Raw genomic sequence first — 22,103 nt, forward strand, 5'->3', positions numbered from 1 at the left:
TCAAAAAAAAAAAAAGTTTTCTCTACACAGGGACCAACAAAACCTATTGGAACATTACCCGAAAATTTAATAAAAATCATTAAAAACCAGCAAAAACTATTATAACTATGTTAGACAATTTTTTGTGGCGAACAAAGGCTACTTGGGCCCACTATAGATGTTAACATGATGTTCCGGACACTTCCTGAATGGCCCAGAAACTATTAGAGAAATGATTTCTCGTGCACCCATCAATCAATAAACATATCGGCGGTTGTTGATCTCACTGGATCATAAAGTCAATGAGAAATGTGGTTCATGACCCGTGAAGGGTAAGAATGCGAGAAGTCATACACAGATTCAAACTTGTCAGTGAAAGTAGTTTTACAAATAAAAAAGAAAATTCATCATTGCATGTAGTTAAGAAGCACCTAAAAAACAAAGTGGGATCTAACACTAAAAGTTATGTATGGAATTATTTCTTGAAGAAGAGCATGGAAAGTAGGGTGAAACAAGAAACCTCATACTTCTAGATTAATTAGAAATATCGTAACCGTAAAATTTCTACATAGGAGATTTAGCCGACACTTTGAATTTAATGTCGGCACGAGTGTCCACCCGTGTAGATACTCCTTTGGCCACTATTAAATGTATTGCTAGGAGTAAAGAGTTAATGTGGGCGTGTGGACACGTATTTGTGTAATAATCAATAATTTTATGTGTATGTATGTATCACCATTTCTAGATTGTTAGATGTTACCATGTCATACCTCATATCCATGTTGAAACTCGACACACGAATCCGTATCGACAAATTATGATTATATATACTTTCTATTTTAGCCATGTCTCCGTTTCTAAATTTTGGGGGTTTGCCGTATCTGACCCTCCGTGTCGGTGTCGACACGTGACACTTGTGTCCATGTCCACAAATCATAGGTATTCATGTAACAGAAATAACATTGAAACAGAAAAGGCAGCAATCACATTAGCCCATAAGTAGAATAATTGAGACAGAATAAAGGTGCCAACTTCCATAATGTTAGAGAATTAAGCATGGGTGTAGGTAACAGAACCAACAAATTGGCAACCAGGAACGAACAAATGTAGAAAGAAGTCAAAATCCTGTTCATAAAACTTTCAATTCTATTCCCGATTCAGTACGACACCAACAGAAACATAATTCAAAAACTGTTAAAAATAATTGAATAATACACAGTTATAATGCAAAAAATAGAAAATAGAAACCAACAACTACTTCCATGCTCTTAGCGTGTGAGGTTGTCGACCTGTTAAAGCGCTTTATATATAATCTTCTTTTAAAGAGAACACAATTTTCAAGTAGTTTAGCCATAAGAAAGTTCAAGGATTGTGTATCCATCTTACCAGCTCGGAAGAACGAAGAGCATCCCTGCAAGAACAAATTTGAATTCAGAAGCTTCAAAGAAAACAAACAGGATAAAATGAATGAGATAAAGACATGAAAAAGGCCACAAGGAGCATGCTACCTTCTAGGGTAACGAACATGAAGAGTGTCCATAAAAGCCCCAGGGAACTTCTCGAAAAGTTTGTGGACAGCTTCTACAGATCTAATCTGAAGAACAGAAAGAGCAGAAAAGAAAAATGTTGAGAAGTTGTATAATACAGAGGCAGAGGAAAGAAATAAATTTCCTGTCAACAGAAAAACGACACTATTTGAGATCAATGTTTTTGATAAAGAAAACAAAGCCTATGTTTTAGAGAAGTTAATGAAGGAAAACCAGACTCAGAAGGCACAATAATGTGATACATTCCAAAAAAATGGATGCATGCACAAACATCAGTTTTTCTTTAGAAATATACCAAGAATTTTATTGAATAGGAAGAAACGGGATAAGCAACAGAAAGGATAATATTCACGGAATTACCCTCCATCAAAAGGGTAGCAGAGAAATCCTAAAAATATGAAGGCTTATAAGAAATACACAAAGCAGAAGTGGGTATAAATATTGTTCAGGTACAATATCAAAAAGAGTGCATCTACACATGTAAAAACATATTAGTTATAAATTATAAACACGTGGATATTTGTACATATAAAAGAATGTCAGCATCTATAATGGGGACTTCTAACATGGGACCAAAAAGAAAGTGGGACCTCAGATAACAGATTCGACATTTCCTTCAGTAATGTTCTTATGATAAAACAACTAATATTAATGCAAGATTCTAATGTCAAAAATAACATACCTCTCCCAAGCGATCTCTGGCACCAAGCAAGAACCCAACAATAGCTGATATAACCGTGTAAAAAATCTGTATATCTAATAGATAGATCTGCAAAACAAGTATTAAGAAATAAAGGGTCACAAGAAAATAATGTATCCCTTTCTTTTACAGGCAAATAGATCAAAGCTTAGTCAATTAAGCAATCCAACTTTAGTTATATTAAATGACGCAAGAGCTGCAAAAAGAAAATTGGTAAAGCATTAAGTCAAGGCCATGTAAAAATTTGTTTTCTCCTCCATTTTTTTTTAATGGTATTTGTTTTCTCCTCCACAAGCATTCAAATCATGAAGGTCTATGATTCTGGCACAAGTAAATTTAGCTTGATGCAACCACATTTTGGATATTCAGTAGTATGGAGTGGTCCAGTAACGCAAACAGTTTGCAACTTTGCACTACCATATGGAATTAGTTCTGCAAAACAAACAGACATGAGATTTACGGCTTTAGCTCCAGTGTTGACTTCACGAAGAATATACTGTCTCAGAAACAGTAGAAGCCAAAATATGACAAAAGTCAGAGTAAAGTATCCAAGGAAGCCTACTTGAGTTTTCTAACCAATTGACAACTTATATCACACTGTCTCCCATTTGAAGATTCTACAAAGTAAATGATATAGATATCCTAAGAACTAGATGGATGATGACTACATCAAAAAAGTAGCATCTGTAACATCAGTGAGTTGCAAAACATGACAGCACGATGCCGCACGAAGTAAAGAATGAAAGAGAAATGACGGCGGAGGACTAATTGGTCAGTTCTCATAACAAGCAAGGGCGTAAAGGGAATAGGAAACAGGAGAAGGACATGGGTAGCAATTAGCCTTTTCTAAGGGGCATTTTTTTGAGAAAAGCTTGGGATGGACCAAGTCAACTTATGGGGAGCCCAACCAAGGATGGTGGTGGATGTGTGGGGAGAAAGAAAAAGTAGCAACTTGTAAGTTTTTAAGCTTGAATATTATAAGAAGAGCAAGTATTTACTCTATTAGAAGTTCATTATTGTTCAACTATTGATCCTTATCCCTCTTCCTTTTTCCCTTTTTTTTCTCTCTTTTGCTAGATGTCTAGTTATTTGCTTTTCTTCCTTATTCTGAGTCTCTTGAACAAGCTTCCACCAATGCCATTTAATTCATTGCATATTTTCCATTGAATTTCAAAGGCTATATAAAAGGACGGTGGATGTGTGGGGAGAAATAGACTAGAATTTTGAGGAAAGAAGAAGTTGCAAGTTTTTAAGCTTGAATATTATAAGAAGAGCAAGTGGAGTCCCAGCACTTTTCTTCACTATTGGCTAATATTTTACTTTGTTAAAAGGTCAATATTATTCATCTTCTGACCCACATCTCTCTTCCTTTTTTCTACATATTTTACCCAAATTCTAGCAATCAGTTTCTTCCTATTCCTATGACTTTGCATCATTTGATATCAGAGCCAAGTTCGTCTTCTTGGAGAGATTGTGATGGAGCGATCTCATGGCCAATAGAAGAGGACTATGATAGATTGGTGTTGTAAAAAATCCACCACTTGATCGCTGTGATGAAGAAATAGTGGCTCTTCAAAGGCGAGTTGAGGAACTAACTTACCGCCTTGAACAATTTGAACATCAATCTCAAGTTCTCAACATGAAGATATAAATGAGAGATTTCAACCCCTATACAATCAAGTTCCATTTAGAGAACCAAGTGAAGAGGGCATTTGCCAACAACAAAGAAATATATAAGCAAACCAAGGTATGAAAATAAAAGTGGGAATTCCTGAAATTTATGGGAAGATGCATGCCAAAGAGGTAATCAATTGGGTGACCACTATGGATCAGATCTTTGAATTTAAAAATATTCCCAAGAATCAAAAGATAAAAACCGTTGCTAACAAATTGAAAGGTTACTCTTCAGGTTGGTGGGAACAACTTAAGGAAATGAGAGAACGAAGAAGCAACACTCGAATTACAAGTTGGAAGAAAATGAAATCAAAGTTGAGGGTCAAGTTGAGGAAAAAACCAACTTCTTTAGACAACAAAATATTCGTCAAGGAGAATGTAGTGTCGACCAATTAGTAACCCACAATTTAAATGGTCTACAATTTTTTCAACAAAAGATGTGTTACTATTTCAGGCCTTATGGACTGTTATAGATGCATACCAAAGGGCACTACCCGTGGAAAAACAGCAACAAAGAAAGGAAGAAGTTCTGCCGATAGTGCTACAAATAGCTGAACAAACTGGACGCCCAATTTTTCCAACTCCAATTTCAATTGGACACAAAACCGTACTGACCCAAGGGTAGCAATGCCTCGTAACCAAAATAACAATGTTTTCAAATTATTTAAGTGTGGTGAATCAGGTGAAAAGTCTTCAGGTTGCCCATCAAAAATTTACAGCATTAGCAATTGTTGGCAGATCTGTTTTTGAAAAACAAGAGGAAGAATAGGTGCGCGATGAGAATCCAGATGACGTCGACGAAGAAGTCAACAATGAGGACCGCGGAGAGGCATTGGTCATGATAAGGAAATTTTTACCTCACCCCAAAGGCCAATCCAGAAGAAGAATGGCTTCACACCAACATTTTCCATACCCGTTGCAATGCTCGACGAAAAGTTTGAAAATTAGGTATTGGCAGGGATGGTAAATAAATTGAATCTAAAAGCACAAAAGCAACCTAAACCATATAAAATATCATGTTTTAAAAAAGGGAATGAGGTAACAGTCTCACAACGTTGCCTAGTTTCCTTCAGGATGGGAGAATGCTACATGGATCATAGTTGGTGTGGTGCGGTCATGGTTTTAAATTTCCACTGAAACCAACACGAAATGGCAAATTGTTTCCGTTTCCGTTTCCATCTCCACCGAAATCGAAATGACCGAAATACATAAACCAAAATCGTAAGTGTAAAGTTGCATACCATACCATTATATGTTACATAAATTGGAATAACTTTGAACAGTAAAAATTCATGTGACAAGATTGCATGAATTCTAAACCAACACAGAAAAAACTGAAAATGTGTCATACTATCAGCTCATAACTGATATGAAGTTTTAAATGTGGAAGTACAAAGAAGTTTTTGCATTACTGAGGCATTTCATAGTTTTTACAAGATCATATATCATTTCCATCATTATGGCATCCATCTCAAAAGGTCTTCCAGCTCAATATTCAATAATTTCTATTTGTCGAGAGAGAAGAGAATGAGAAGAATATGAAAGTTGGAGAGTAGTCTCCCCTCAGTAAGTGTGTCTATATATATATATATATATATATATATATGAGAGGAGGGTTTCTGAGCTCGAGCACAGAAACAGGGGTGGGCCACATTTGGGGAGGGGGGATCCAAAGCATTCATTTGATGGGCCCTTTCATGGATAGGGTGTCCACCAAAAATCAGCCCATTGGATCACCATAGGGTGTCCATTTGGGGGGTGAAAATGGGCAGATTAGTGGACAAACAGTATCTGTCCATTTTCACCCCCACAAATGGACACCCTATGGTGATCCAATGAAGCTTATTTTTTGTACACACCCCATCCATGATGGGGCCTTCCAAATGAATGCTTAGGATCACCCCAACAATGTGGCCCCACCCCTGTTTCCTGCACTCGAGCGCAGATAAGCTATCTGCGCTCGAGCGCAGGAACCCTTCTCTCTCTCTCTCTCTCTTTCTCTCTCTCTCTCTCTCTCTCTCTGTGTGTGTGTGTGTGTGTGTGTGTGTGTGTGTGTGTGTGTGTGTGTGGCTCAGCCTGAGCTACAGCTCAGGATACACTATCTCCCATACTTGTTTGACTCATCCAACCCATTCATTCTATAGGTTTATGATTAGGATTATGATTTGTGGTTATGGCTAGGATTATAGGTTATGGTTAGGGCTATGATTTGTGGAGGTTTAAAATGGATGGCTAGAAAATGGCCTTCTATAGATCAAGTGGTTAGGATTATCGTATGGAGATGGCTTGTTAGGAATATCCTATCTATGTGAGGTCCTATAGTATGAATGGGTTCAATGAGTCAAACAACATGGAGATGGTGCATCAGATCCATAGGGTCATCCCAACCCTTCGATTTATGGGGACAAAAATGGACGGGTATAAACCTTCACAAATCTGTCCATTTTTTGCCTCCACAAATCGAAGGGATAGGATGATCATACGGAGCTTATTTTTTGGGCACACCCTATCTATGTGCGAGCCCAACAAATGAATGCTTTGGATAGCCCAAACAATGTGGCCCCCACTGTATTTTAAGCCTGCGGAGTAGATAACTTTTCTACTCCATGGAGTAAGAACTCTTTTCACACACACACACACACACATATATAAAAAGGAATAATACAAGGACCAAAATACCCTTGAGCACATATACACATTCTAACACTCCCTCTCAAGCTGGAATGTATATCTCATACATTCCTAGCTTGTTACAAATATCGCTTAACTTTGCTTTACTCAAGGGCTTAGTAAACACATCAGCTAGCTGATCTACTGATCGAGTAAAAACTATGCATATCTCGCCTTCTAAATTCTCTGACGGATGAAATGACGGTCCACCTCAATATGTTTGGTTCACTCATGAAAGACTAGATTTGTAGCAATGTGAACAACAGCCTTATTGTCATAGTATAACTGAGAAGGAGAAGAGGATGCAAGACCAATCTCTGGTAAAAGAGAGCGCAACTAGATTAGCTCTCCACTTGTGCGTCCAATGGCCCGATATTCAGCTTTTGCACTAGACTTTGCCACCACGTCTTGTTTCTTGCTTCACCATGACACCAAGTTACCTCCAACGAAGGTGCGATATCTGATGGTTGATTATCTTTCCCAATTTGCATCACCCTTCTATCTTCTCATAACCATGGCTCTTGAGCAACAAGCCTCTCCCAGGAGCACCTTTCAAATACCTAATGATATGCAGCATAGCTGCCCAGTGAGAGGTACGCGGTAAGCGCATAGACTTGCTAACCAGTCCTACAACAAACGAGATGTCTGGACGAGTGACTGTGAGATATATTAGCTTCCCAACCTCCTATACCTGCCAGGGTCATCTAAAAATTCTCCCTCATCTAGAAGAAGCTTTACGTTCGGGTCCATAGTCACAGCAACAGGTTTCACCCTAAGAGAACCTTTCTCAACTAATAAATCCAGTGCATACTTCCATTGTGAAAGGGAAAGGCCACTGCGCGAATAGGCTACCTCTATCCCAAGAAAGTACCTCAGACGACCCAAGTCTTCGGCGGAAAACTCTTTCTATAGGAAAGTTTTCAACTTCTGTATGGCCACTGAGTCACTCCCAATAGTGATAATATCATCCACCTATACTACCAGAAGAACGTATCCAGAATCAAACTGATGGCTAAAAATTGAATGATCAACTGCCCATTGTTTCATGCCAAACCGCATACCAGCATCACTAAATCTCCCAAACCATGCTCTAGGAGATTGTTTAAGGCCATAAAGAGATTTTTGAAGTCGGCAGACTAAGGAAGACTAAGGAAAGGCCACTGCGCGAATAGGCTACCTCTATCCCAAACCCCTAATGTCGGTGTATAACCATTCGCAACCAAGTGCGCCTTATGGTGCTCAACGGCCTCATCTGACAAGTACATGAACACAGCACATGGGCTAAGCACCATGACCGAGATAAACCAAATCCCAAGTATGATTTGCCTGAAGGGCACCCATCTCAAGATCCATTGCGGCATGCCAAGCTGGATGAGCAAGGGCCTCGGCCATAGACGGGGGCAAAGTAACAGAAGACAAAGAAGATAGAAAACTACAAAACACAAGGGTGAGCTAATCATATGGTACAAAATTAGAAATTGGATGCGCAGTGGTATGAGAACGAGTACATGAAGCAATAGGCGAATCCACAGGCACAATAAGAGAAGGTAGAAGATGTAACTGAGAAGTAGAAATAGATATGTCCGGCTGCGAAGATGACGCCTCGGGTGTAGTGCGTGTACAACCGGCTTAGACCACGATGACAGGCCTTCATAGGAACTGGAGGAGGGGCCGTATGCACCGGCAAAGGAGAAGAAGTGGACTTCAGAGCCACAGGTAGAATGGGAAGAGGAACCGAGAGTCTAGTACAACTCCATCACGGGAGGAGGTAAAGAAAGACCTAGACTCGAAGAAGGTGACATCAACGGAAACAAACAATCGACGCAACCAAGGACTGTAACATCGATAACCTTTCAGGGTACAAGAGTACCCCAGAAAGACATATCTCTCTGCCCAAGGATCCAATTTATCCAACCCAGGAGAGAGGTTGTGGACAATGCAAACACATCCAAAAACACAACTATGGTAAGGACTAATACCTGTAACGATGCAGAGATGAAGACTGATTAATGGGCCTTCTAGAAATGGTGCCGGTTTGATCTAATATCAGAGACCCACCAGACAAGTAATTGATGCCATGAAGCATTCTTCTTCCTCTCGTCCATGGGTCTTTGAACACTTGAAGCAATGGAGCAAGGTTGATGATTGACTACAAATTAATCGGTCTAGTAAAGGGATTGAAAAATGAACTGAAGAGAGAGAGAGAGAGAGAGAGAGAGAGAGAGAGAGATTGTGGGAAATGGGAAACTAGGGGTGGACATGGTTCAGGTTGGTTCAGTTCTGGGGTAAACCTAGAACCAAACCAAATCCCTATTGATTCCCAATATTGAGAACCAGAACCGAACCATGGAACCCTAGAACTGAACCGAACAAGAACGATCTTGATCGGGTTGGTTTGGTTCTGGGTTTACCCAACGTTTTTTTTTCAGCCCCCTCTTTCTTCCAAATTCAGCCCCCGTGATGACAACCGCATATGTTGACTTTTGTTTTATAAATTTAATTCACCTAAGATGGCTGTCATCACATGCAAAGGATGGAGCGCGAAGGTGCTTCAGCGATGGAGGCTAGCAAATCCCATTTGATATATATATCTTCGGTTTGATTCGGTTATGGGTCCCAAGACCCCAAACCCAAAACCGAATCGAAAACCAAAGGTTCCAAAATTTTGGAACCAGAACCGAACCACATATTTTCAGAACCGAACCGAACCAAATAGGTCGGTTCGGTTCGGTTCTTCGGGTTGGACCCAAACCATGTCCAGCCCTACGGGAAACTAGGAAATAAAAGGGGGAAATTTGACATGTGAAAAGGGTAGTTTCCAATTTTCTGACTTCATCATTTTGTAGCAATTTATAATAAAAAAACGATAAAAAAAAAGTTAGGCGGGATGAAAAAAAAAATAACGTCGGTCTCTCGAGTTTTTCGACATTAATCCGAACTAAAGCGGGATAAAAAAAATCAATTAGCGCGGGTTTCTCAGGTTTTTGGGTTTCACTTTGCTAAACCCAAACCGACCCAAGAATACCTCAGGTTTTCAAAAGCCAAACCAGACCCTCCCAAAACACACGCTCTATGAACCCAACCCATGCATTTTGTGGGTCGGGTAAATGCAGGTCGGGTTAGTTGCAACCCTATTATAAGTGTGTAAACATTTAAGATTGCAATTATACTGTGTAGTAATGTCAGCAAGAAATCTACGAAAAGTAGTAAACACCACAGAATGATCTTTTAGAAGAAACAACTGTGTCATACGTGAGAAATCATCAACAAAAATGATAAAGTATCTGTATCCAAACATAGACAGTCGGTGAGGGGCCCCATACATCAGAATGTACAAAAGGAAAAGGACTAGAGACACGTCTAACGACTCTATATAGAAAGGACACACATTGGTGCTTTCCAAGTTCACGGGCTCGCACTAAAATGGACTAACAGGACTAGAAATAAAAGACGACTGTTGAAGCTTCTGTTTGGAGGGATGGCTGAGACGACAGTTCCACTGAAAGGGATCGACAGAGCTATGTAAAACAGCACGGCGAAGACCACAATCAAGGTGATAGAGACCATCTACCTCACGGCCCGAACCAATCGCCTTCCCAGTCGAGAGATCCTGAAAAATACAATAAGAAGCAAAGAAAGAAACAGAGCATTTAAAGACTTTTTGTGATTTGACTAACAGAAAGTAAATTAAATGGGAACTTTTAAATGGGGACTTAGGGACACAAAGAACTGATTATAATGTATGACCAGAATGAGGAGAACTAACAACAATACCAGAAATGGGTGCAGTGATCCCATCGGCAGTGTAATAGTATGAGATGCAGAGTGAACGGACTTAAAAAACTACGGGAAGAAGAATTACCCGTTATATGATTAGAGGCCTTGGAATCAATAATCCAAAAGCCAGAGGCAGTAAGGAGACAAGAAGGTGAACTACCTTGCTGTGCAAAAGTGGCAGTGGGCTGGTGGTTGCACTCACGCAGGTGCAAGAGCTCTTCATACTCTGCCCTGGATACGAGTAAAGAATCATCTTGTGCAATCGGGTCACAGGAGTTAGTGGGAGACACCTCCGAAAGAGTGGCAGATGTAAGGCAAGCAGAACGGGGTGGACGGGGTTCCAGATGTAGATCATAGCAAGTATCCACAGTATAGCCATCTATATGGCAATGAGTACAGTAGAGACGCTGATGCTCACCAGTGCCACGTCCACCCCCTGAATCGTGGCCATGGCCACGATCATGATGTCCCCGACCATGGCCAGACCGACCGCCGACACGACCGGAATGATCACCACCAAAATAAGTAGCAAGAGCGGAACTATCAACACTAGGGTTGCCGGACCTCACACTCCGCAGACAGCGCTGTGAACAAGAGAAGACCTCAGTGAGGGAGGGGATGGAGGCGAAGCTAACAATCTGTTTTCGAAGCAATAGAAAATCAGGACCCAAGGCATCAAGGAAGCGAACAACACGGAGGTCTTCCTGACGCTTGGCAAGGACAACCGGATCAACTGTGAAGGGCATATATAAATCAAGCTGCTAACAGAGAGCAACATACTGACTATAGAGGGCAGCTAGAGGCCTGTCCCCGCACTGGAGGCTCATCCACATAGAGTAGACATCACAAATATGAATGAGGTTATCAACCCCAAAATATAGGGTCGTTTTATGCCCCAGACGTCCTTGGAGGTCTTGATGCACATCATTGTGCCAACTACTTGGGGTTCCGTACTATTCCAGAGGAGAGTCCTAATTAGTGCATCATCCTGCTGCCACCAAGGTTTTAAATTTCGGTTTCGACTATAATTTCAGGATTCACCGAAAGCGAAATTTTCTCCAAAATCCAGAAATTTCGGTCGAATTCGGTAGATAAAATCGAAATCGGTAATTTCGGTTGAAATTCCGTAAAGGAATAAAATAACGATATATTATTGCATTTCGGAAATTTCGATTTCAAAATGTTTCGGTTTCGGTGTTGGCCGAAATCCGAAATTTCATATTTTGATCGAAATCTAAAACCTTGGCTGCCACTTAACATATGATGGGTCCGTGGCAGATGGAGGATCACTCTCAATGAAATCAATCTGACCACATGCCAATAGGTAGGTCTCAAAGGCCATACACCAAGGAAGATAGTTTGACTTGTCAAGTTTGATGGAGCTCGTCTATAGGAAAGGAGCCTCTACGGAAGAAGAAGAAGAACTAGAAGAGGGAGTAGAAGCTAGAGGATCCATGATGATGGGAATAAAGGAAAACTAACAACCACAACAGCTGTAAAAGAATAACACAGAAGGGCAATCAACACACGTGCCCATATACCATGACACGGCTCCGAAAAACAGACATAACACAAGCAGACATAGAACCTCGAGACACAATGAGGAGAGCAATCATCATAGAGAATCGAAGCCGCGAAACGACAAGGAAAGGATGAAGGGGAGAATTTAGACCATTAAAAGTAGATTCTAGAAGAAGAAATCAACAATAAGGTTGGAGATGGATACGGGAGTTGTAGTAGAGGGATTAGGGAAGGGGATTGAGAGCAGGTGGGATTTACGACAAGGTTAGGGAGAAAGAGTGGTGTGTCAGGTGCGAGGGATCAGGTGGAGGAGCGTCGGATGGGGTCGAAGGGGTGTCGCGTGGGGTGGGAGGGTGGAGGGGTCAAGTGAGATTAGGGTTAAGATGGGGGACTGGATGGGATGGGAGGGGTGCGAGGCGTCAGGTGGGAGGGTTGGGTGTCGGGTGGGGTTAGGTTAGAGATGGTGGGTGTCGGGTGGATGGGAGATGGACATGGGGTTAGGGGTGAGCCATCGGGTGGGTTGAGAAAGATGGAGAATGGTGGTCGGTTAGGGTTAGGGTTAGGGTTAGGAAGCCGGAGATAGGAGAATGGTGGGAGGAGGAAGATGGGGAGAGCCAGTTAGGGTTAGGGTTAGGAAGGGAAGGTGGAGGGTCAGGAAGGAGAAACCAAAGGGTTGGTTACAATTATAGTCCCCAGGGCACCAAAACCCTAGGGCTCTGATACCATGTTGAGAGAGGAGGAGAAGAGAATGAGAAGAATCTATGAGTTGAAGAGTAGTCTCCCCTCACCAATGTATATATATAATTGCTAGCATGCCTTCCAAGCAATGTCAACAATAGCAATATGCATTGTACCCAACAAATATCACCAAAATGACGAAGAATTACAAATCCATGTTACAGCTGAATCCAAGAACATGCTCACACCAATATGCATTTTCATATTGTTTACAAGAGAATATGGTAAGACTGACACAATCCATTACAGTATGGACTGAACAGAAGACAGATTCACCATACATCAATACTCATTTTCGGACAAGTCTTTTTCGTTTGCAATCCAGGGTTGGGACCCGGAAATTTCCAAAGAACTGAGCAAAGCACCTGAAAGATTTTTAAGCAGAGTTTTGATTTTCAGGCCTTCGCTGAATTCGTTTCTCTCAGTTAATAGTAGAGAACCAAAAAACTCGTCTGCTTTCTAAACTGAAAGATTGCAACATGGTCGGACAGCTTGAAAGTTTACAACATGGTCCTCCAATTGCGAGATAATGTAAACAAGATTACGATTCCAATAAGCTGAAGGACAAAAAAACAGTGGAAAGTCGGCATAATACTTACACAAATAACCGGTGCCCATAAGGTAGCTATCGTCAAAGCATTATGGTTATCTGCACATAACAAGCAGTTTATAGACCATGGTTATGAACATTTACTCCCAACAAGCCCACCAATGAAAGCTTCAAGTTTGGGAAAAGAAAAAGGAAAAATCAATTCATAGAATTAAATAGCGATATCATATGGAAAACAGAAGGCAAGATCACACAGTGAGAATAATTTAGCACCAAACCATCATAAATTAGTTACCATAAAGAATAATGGCCCTCCAAATCATCAGTCACCTAGCAACCATGTAAATAAAAAGGAAGGAAATTGAATGATGACAGCCCACAAGAATGCTATTTCAAGTTGCATTCACTCCATTAAATGACGTCGACAAAGAAGTCACCTATCACTCTTTTTGTTGTTATGGTTTGTTTTTAATATTTTTCTAAATAAAAAAAAGTATGATCTAAAATGGTTTGACAAGCAATGCCGCTTATCTTTTCTTTTTTTCAAATGGAAATTAAAACTTATTCCATGTATACAAAAAGAGACATGGCATTATAGTAATTGTCAACATCCTTGTGAGATTAATGGGGATAGAGAGATAGAGTGAGATATTAATTATGAGTGTTCTGATTTTCATCTTCTAATTTTTCATTTTATTGTATTTCCATAAATTTTGTTTAGGTTTACAACGTACAATCATTTTCTTCTTTATTAATTTTTGTAGTATTTTAGGCATTAAATAATTATATTTTATGACTTGAAAATTTCACTTTTACTTTTTTCCCAATATAAAAAAAAAGAGAGAAAAAATAAATATCTTGAGGAAAACCCTTGCAAAGAAATCCTTGAGACAAACAGCTGGGACGATTCCAAGAAAATGCCTTCTGTTGGGCACCTAAGCAATACGCCAAAATCCCACAAAATGATGAAATGCATTAGGGTAGGCCTTTTAAACCTATCCCATACCAGGCTAGTTCCCAACTATTCCCATAACTAAAATAGCACCCCCCCCCCCTCCTCAGTGGCGGCCCGCCTGCCCACGCGCACACACTTAGGAACGTAACATTCCACCATGCTTCCGCATCTGCCGTCCTCGGCGGCCCACTCTGTAGCGGCTTTCACCTTAGTAACTTCATTCCGAAGGCTTTTTTTTATCAGGTAGCCCTTTCCAAGTTAGTCATCTCCATAAGTCATGCACACACATACATATAACAAAAATAGATATTTAGTGACCGACCATGTGTGTACCTGTTAGTCCACGTCGACACCTGTGCCCGAGCAGATCAGGGTTAGCCTCATATAATATAGGTAATCTTTGTAATGTTTTTCCCAATTTATTTGGACTTCACTGATCCAAAAAAAAAAAGTGGGGGCGGGGTGAACAGGGTGGAGAGAGGACGTAAAAGGACCCTGCAAGGTGGTGTTCAGTAAGATTTGTATCAAACACCTACCAAAAAAGTGAGGTGGACAACCTCATAAACTTCAACCACAATGATAACTATAATTTGATAATTAAAAGCACCAGCAATTGCCTCTACATTTCTTCCATGAACAACGCCGGTGTACTCCTTGAAGAGACCCTGAAAAGGATTTCTAATAGTAGCTAGTAGCTAATAGTAACATATATATCATGCTTCAAAAGGGGCCAAATCAATAATTATTCATCTCACTGCAAATTCGAAAATTCTGGAATAATTGGTGCCTCACAGTGTCTTCGGCTGCATCTTGTCCAAAATTTCGTAAAAAAGTTACCTTCTTTATATACAAAGTAAAATAAATTGTTCAAAGTTCCCTCATTGATATTATTAGATTTAATTGGTCACCAAACTTAAATAGCTATAAAATAAACTTATCCATATACAAAGCAAATATCAAGAAATGTAATGTGGATAGGCTATCAACAAATTCAAAAAAAATTAAGCAGAAATCCATACCAAGGCTGGCTCTCTTACGCCAAGGAAGTGACCATAGTCGACAAACCAAATCATGAAGGAGCAAAGACCATATCAACTTAATTGTAACTATCAAATAAGTAATCAGCCCCATAACTTACTTTTAGATACAAAATCATGCCACGAATAATTAACATTGTTGAGATTAACAATGATCTTGGTTGGTGACACTAACGGCTTGATCTGCATAAATTATTGAACAAAGTGTCAGTAAAACACTATACATCGACAGGAGCACACATTAACATTTAATAAGCAATATTCAGAATCCCACTTTCCTGGAGAAAATAGGCAAATGAAAATTTTCCACCGAGTACCACAAGCCAGAAAACCAAATACCTGCATTTTAAGAGCATTAGCTAGCAAATTTCTTTCTATATATAGCAGTGCACTTCTACGAGAGAAACAAATGATCAATATAGTAGCTCATGCCAAGGACACTAATGTGGAAGAAATACCCCAAAAGTAATTTTGACCTTTCACATTAAGGATAAGCGGAAAGGTCCTAGCATACAACATTTACAAACATGTCGATTTTTTATTCAATATGAGACCGAGAAAAAAGATGGTCTATTGAAAGGCAATAAAAGCAAATGCAGCAAGAAAACTCTCTCAAATAAACTTGGAAAAAAACAGCAAAAGTAGTACTTAATCAGTAAAAAAGGGAACCAGTCCAAACCAACACATTTATTCACAATAGTTGGCGCACTTAGTCTTTTTTATGTCTAAAATGGCTTATCAGACCAGAAACAAATGGATATCCAATGCCATTTGATAAATACAGTAATATTACAGTTTGACAACAGAAAGATGCTGTGTTCGGGAATGAGGGGCAATGCTTGGATTAAAGAAGATCTCTCTCTCTCTCTCTCTCTCTCTCTCTCTCTCTCTCTCTCTCTCTCTCTCTCTCTCTCTCTCTCTCTCTCAATGTGCATCTTTTTTTTGTGTGTTTGTTGTTGTGCAAGTGCCGGTGTTTTTTTGGGTAAAAAAATGTTTAGCATCTAATAGAAAAAACCACTCCACAATCTGTGTGTGAATGTTACATAAATTTAGGATATAAGTTCATACATAATTGCGACAAAAAGAACAAAATTGCTGGCAAAAAGAGCATCGGTAGTTAACAAACAGCAACCTCTATATCACAAGGAGAAAATAAGTGTTAAAATTTACTTGATAAAATCAGTTGGCCTCTCGTACATCCCTCGTCCAACATAGTATTGTTCCTTCATGCACAAAAATGTAAACAAGATATATAATGATACTCAAGGAACAACCAGCTCAAAATCAGAACATTTCAGTTTAGAAGACAATATACAAAATTGGGGTTATGTGTGTTTGTGCATGCGAATATATGAAAATAAAAGACCTGGTGCATCCACTTAATAAATCGGATGACTGGCCAGCTATCACATCGGTTGGTCAGACGGTGGCATGCCGGAATTCGCATGAGAAAGCTAACAAATAGTTGAACCACTGCATAAATGCCTATAACGAAACCATATATCCGGAAAATAATTGAACTGGAGTTTGTTTTACTTTCCTCCTGAAGAGCTCTCCTGAAGTTGAACAGAAACAATCATTGCCAAATATTGATCATAACATTAACAAAAAAAAAATCACATAAATGAAGAAACAAAATATATACGAACAAAATATTATAAAAGATCCAGTAGCAAATACTCACACATAAAGATAAGATATGACTACGGAAGCTATACCAAACCAAAGGAAACGAAGGAATATCCGAGAAACAGCAAGATGACGTGCCGTAGAATATGCACCATACATCATGAGAATATCCAGTACACCTACATCACAGAAGCAGCAGGACCGTGATAAACAAGTTAGAAGTAAGGTTTTCCCTGGTGATAATTAAGTCTAGTGTAGAATGTACTATCATAAGAAAAATCTTTATGCTAGAGAAACCTACTTTTAAAAAACTTCATTATGACATATGTGGGCCCAAGACTCAGAACTTCTCTAATGGTCTTTGAATTGAAATGCCCCTTGTTGAAGGCGATGATTGCCAGTGCCTGAAAATAAAAATGGGAAACGAGAGCTACAATGAGGTCACTTTCTACGCCAGCAGTAATATTACACGAAGGAACAGATCAGAAAAGTAAAAAAAAAAAAAAAAACCCCATAAAGTATGCAAAGAAGTAAAAAGAAAAAGGCAGAAACAGAGGAAAACAATTGCTAACCACCTAAACCAATCAATCATAGCAACTATTCCAAGTATGTACCTCAAACACGCACATTTGCTGACAAGACAACAATATGGCTCAAAACTATAAGTTATGTTCCAAGAAGCATGCAAGAAAAACAAAGAAATGAGAAACCGTTCATTGGAAAAAGAAAGGGAAGATTTTGTGGAATGTTTGCTTCCTTGCTACTATATGGATGATTTGGAAGCAGCGGAATGCAAGAATCTTTGTTGCGAGAAATTAATGATGAAATTGTGTACAAACACGTAAAGGTGGTACGTCAGAAGTACCACCCTTGATATTTGATCCAAAAGCAGCTTCTCAAAAAGATATTTGATCCAACAGCAGCTTCTCAAAAAGAGAGCTGCTGTTGGATCAAATATCAAGGATGGGATGGTGAGTGCGTATTTGCACGCCATTTCATCATATAATTTCTCCTTTGCTGGCCTCTCCAAGGCCCATCTTTCCTTTTCTTGAAGGTGATAGCTCTATCCATTTTACGGGTAAAGTCATCGCCTCAATTTAAGTTTGTGTCAGCTTTTGACTTATGGAATGGGTGGAGAGAAGTATGCATTAGTGCTGAGAGGCGGATGCCTACCAGTCCAGGTATGCTAAAGCTTAATTTTGATGGGTAGAGTATTGGTAATCCGAGGCCTGCGGGCATTGGCAGCATCCTCAGAAATGAGGAGGGGGAGGTGATTTGGTCTTTCTCTGGCCCCATTTGGGTTGGCGGTGGTAGTGAGGAGAAGGTGAGGACGGCTCACCAAGCAATAAAGCTTATGGAAAAGGAAAGGTTAGATAAGGTGGTGATGAAAGGAGACTTTTCAAGCGTAATTAAATGGATACAAGGCTCTATTCCTTGTTCGTGGAGATTTGCTCATCTTTTGGATGAGGTTCAAGATTTATTGGGGTCTTCTTCGTGTTCGTTTCATCATGTGAGGAGGTCCACTAAGGAGGTGGCTGACCGCCTTGCTATGGAGGGAGCCCTCAAGGAAAGCTTGGAAGTTTTTTACTTTCTTCCGCCATGAGTTCTGTTCGTCCTAGTTTGCCCTGTACTATTTTTATCTTTGTTTGCTTTTGCCTTTGCAATTTATAAAGCTTGGAAGTTTTTTACTTTCTTCAGCCTTGAGCTCTATTTGTCCTAGTTGGCCTTGTACTATTTTTATCTTGTGTTTGCTTTTGCCTTTGTAATTTTATTGTTCTGTTCGGATCATCTCGGTCTTGTTCTTCAATAAAGAAAATTATTGAATGGTAAATAAAATCTGCATCTTTTCAAAAAAAAAAACAGAAAGAAAGAAAGAAATAAGAAATCTAAGCATGGCGAAGGAAATACCTATCTTCAAATTTCTTCTAAGATTTAAAAAAAGGGCGGCCCAGTGCACGAGGTTTCCGCCATTGCGGGACCTGGGGAGGGCTAGATGTACGCAGCCTTACCCCTGCTTTGCAGAGAGACTGTTTCCGTGACTCCAACCCGTGACCACCAGGTCACAATGGAGCAACCTTACCGTTGCGCCAAGGCTCGCCCTCCCCAGAAGAAACAGAAAGGATGCAACGAGCAAGCTCTAAGTATAACTACAAAGGGCAACCAAAGAAACATATGCAACAAATGCATGGAAGACAAAGCAAAACAGAGTAGAGAATGGAGACCATTAGAAAAAAAAAAGTCAAACATTTTCTTGGTCCCTAAATTAAATAAAGATTAGTCACAGAAGAACTAAAAAATAGAAATATACAAATAGGAGAACCTTTGGAAAATAACCTGGAACATCATAACAAGAAATATCCAGAGGCGGTGGAAACTATGGTAAAGATGAAGAAATGTCCTATGTTCGACAAAAGAAGTCTTCCCATGATGCTTACTCCCACCAGATGCAAGCAGACCCTGTTAAACAAGTAATGCAGCATTTAACCTTGGCAGAAATACATAAACTAACAAAGTGAGTAACAATCAGCAAAAGAGGCATTACAAAGTGGGGTGGGGATACCCTATGTCATCAATAGGGATTCTTCCCACCCTAAAGTGGGGTGGGGATACCCTATGTCATCCAAAAAAATGAAATGAACTAACTGCAAAAGAGGCATTACACAATCCGATAAGTGCCATTCTCTAGGTTAATTTATTCAGAGTCTGAGGAGAAGAACAGAGCTCCCTCAAAGATAACTATAATTAATAGCACCAAGAGAGCAAGCACAGAAGTTCAAGGATATTTTAAAATGCGAACATAGCATAATACGTGAAAATAAACCATGGGTAGACATGATAATGGCAATAAATAAGCGGAATCATCATGATAATGGCAATAAAATCTGCATTTTCAGGAACGCTTCGTACACAAGCAACCTGTTATGTAGGTGTGGCGTGGGGATACCCTATGTCTAGTCCCGTCCTAAAGTGGGGTGGGGAGACCCTATGTCATAAAAAAATGCAATGAATTAACTGCAAAAGAGGCATTACACAATCTGCACAATACAATAAGTGCCATTCTCTAGGTTAATTTATTCAGAGTCTGAGAGCAGAACAGAGCTCCCACAAGTTGAGTAATGTCTTACAAATGCTATTTTAGGTTTATTATTAATTCAATCGTATTAAGATAACTCTAGTTGATGTTTTATAATAGTTTACTTATAGAAGTCTTGTGTCTTATCGCATGGCATGGGATAATAGTATCCATATCCATTTCCTACATTTTATAAAATGTTGAATCGTATCTCTATTTCCCATATTCGTATCCCTATCCATATCTGGGGGTCAAAGTTTACAACACCACATTAAATGTGTCAACTTAAAAACCATGCCAATCAAAGAGATGGAAAATCAATAATTGGAACGACCAAGTAGGGAATTCAACACATATTGGACGAAAGGACCATCCAGATGAAACACAGATCTTAAAATAGATATCAGATTCCGCATGAAGAACATGAAAAGGTGAAAGGAATTTGGATCATAGTTCGCAATGCTGGCCTCAAAAGATATATAATGCATTGTGTGATAAGTACAAAAAATAAATTAGATATGCTGACAACAGAATGACGTTGTGAACTTGTGATGAATCAACCACTAAATTGGTTTCCTAACGAGTATTGGTACTTTTAGAAGTACTGATATGTCCCAAAAGGGGCAAGGTGCAGTTTAAATAATTTAATTTTTTGAGCCATTATGCACCATCTTTTGTTTTCACACCAACTTTCATTGCTTTAGTCATTCATTGCACTATCCCATACGACTTGATTCAAGTTCTTGGTATAATTCGTATTTTCATATGCACCATAAAGGTACTCATATTCGATTGAAGTACCGCTTGAAGTAGCTGAAAGTACCTAGGTGAGAAGATGGGAGGTCTTGAACAATAGAATCACTAAGAATAGTAAGGAATTTAAAGAATATTTAACATCAGTAGTTGTCATCTATTGGCTTGTGAGGCACTACGTTTTAGTAATTATATGCATGGGTATAGACATAATAACAAGCAAAGCATGTCCAAGAGACTGATACTAGCTTGTGAGGCATTAATATGTTTTGGACCCACTAAAAGGAGAAGGAAATCGGCTTTTGGCTTCTCTCTAAAAGTAATCTAATCTCATGGGAGATTTGGAGGCAGATATGCAAGAGGCCTATGGATTCAAAACCTGTTAACATCATCACAGGAGCTGTTATGACTTAGGGAAATCTATTATCTGGATCACATTCCCCATCTTCTGATTGCACCCCTTCGGAGAGTTGGGCACTTGGAACCATTAGTATTCTGCCTATGAAGGCTATAATCCCTAGAGCAATTAAAGTTTGTTGGCAAAAAGAAAGAAGGGGAGAGATAAAATTGAACACGGGTGTGGTGCTTCAAAAGGAAATCTTGGCATGTTTGGTGTATTCATAGAGACCATAAGGGCAAGCTCGTCTTTGCCTTTTCTCATTATTATGATTATGGCACTAACCTGCAGGCGGAAGTAACAGGCATATTAGATAACCTTAGATATTGTAAGGCAATTGGCTTTATGGAGATGAGGCTTGAAACAGACATTGAAGCCTTGATAGAGATGATCAAAACCAAGAAAGATCCCCACAGATGATTAGTTACTGTTAACTTACCAACTTCTCCAAAAGCTTAAGCTGTTGGAGAAAGGCGTTATTTGTCTTTAATACTTTAACACTCCCCCGCACGTGTGGCCCACTTGGCAAACACGTGGCACATGTGGTCCCACTTTGGGCCGACCATCGCATGTGGATTTTTGCTATCCGGGAGGTTTGAACTTGAGACCTTTGGCTTTGATACCATGTTAACTTACCAACTTCTCCAAAAGCTTAAGCTGTTGGAGAAGGCGTTATTTGTCTTTTATACTTTAACAGTTACTATAGGCAGGAACTATTGGAGCTTGTTTTGGATTTTCAGCCGATGCTTTCCCATCAATTTAGAAAAGAAAACCAGGTAGAAGACCCTCTTGATAATCTTGCTTGAGACAAAAAAAAACAAGCAAAGAATTTTGGCAGTGGAAGGATTTCCCTAGTGGCCAGGAGAGCAGCGGGATGTGATGCTTTAGTCATTCCTAGCATCTTGATTAGGTGATTCTTTCTTTTTCTTTTTTTAATTTTGTGAGGAGGGGGGAGGGGGAGGCGGAGGCTATGTAGGACTTCCACATATTGTATGCTTTCTTCCTTTATCAATAAAATTTATGGTACCGGCCCAGGTTCCTAGATAAATTAAGGGTTAAAAAAGGACAGATACTAAGTGGATTATAGTATTCAACTAAGCTAA

At 39.6% G+C, this 22,103-nt stretch overlaps 1 protein-coding gene across 2 annotated transcripts in view; it reads right to left on the reverse strand.

Annotated features, from left to right (window-relative positions):
* GSL10 (glucan synthase-like 10) overlaps positions 1 to 22,103 on the reverse strand; it is a 140,585-nt gene that overhangs the window by 58,626 nt on the left and 59,856 nt on the right. For both annotated transcript variants that reach the window (XM_077365464.1, XM_077365466.1), the window contains exons 14-24: positions 19,112 to 19,234; positions 17,079 to 17,181; positions 16,833 to 16,956; positions 16,515 to 16,704; positions 16,319 to 16,371; positions 15,427 to 15,487; positions 15,250 to 15,331; positions 13,206 to 13,255; positions 2,209 to 2,295; positions 1,488 to 1,573; positions 1,366 to 1,390 (exon numbers count right to left, since the gene is read on the reverse strand). In XM_077365464.1, coding sequence (XP_077221579.1) covers positions 1,366 to 1,390; positions 1,488 to 1,573; positions 2,209 to 2,295; positions 13,206 to 13,255; positions 15,250 to 15,331; positions 15,427 to 15,487; positions 16,319 to 16,371; positions 16,515 to 16,704; positions 16,833 to 16,956; positions 17,079 to 17,181; positions 19,112 to 19,234 — 984 coding nt within the window. The remainder of the gene's footprint in view (positions 1 to 1,365; positions 1,391 to 1,487; positions 1,574 to 2,208; positions 2,296 to 13,205; positions 13,256 to 15,249; positions 15,332 to 15,426; positions 15,488 to 16,318; positions 16,372 to 16,514; positions 16,705 to 16,832; positions 16,957 to 17,078; positions 17,182 to 19,111; positions 19,235 to 22,103) is intronic.

The sequence above is a fragment of the Tasmannia lanceolata genome, unplaced genomic scaffold (genome assembly GCF_043159265.1).
Source record: "Tasmannia lanceolata isolate RefF3 unplaced genomic scaffold, GAP_Taslan_0.1 ptg000020l, whole genome shotgun sequence".
Lineage (NCBI taxonomy): Eukaryota > Viridiplantae > Streptophyta > Magnoliopsida > Canellales > Winteraceae > Tasmannia > Tasmannia lanceolata.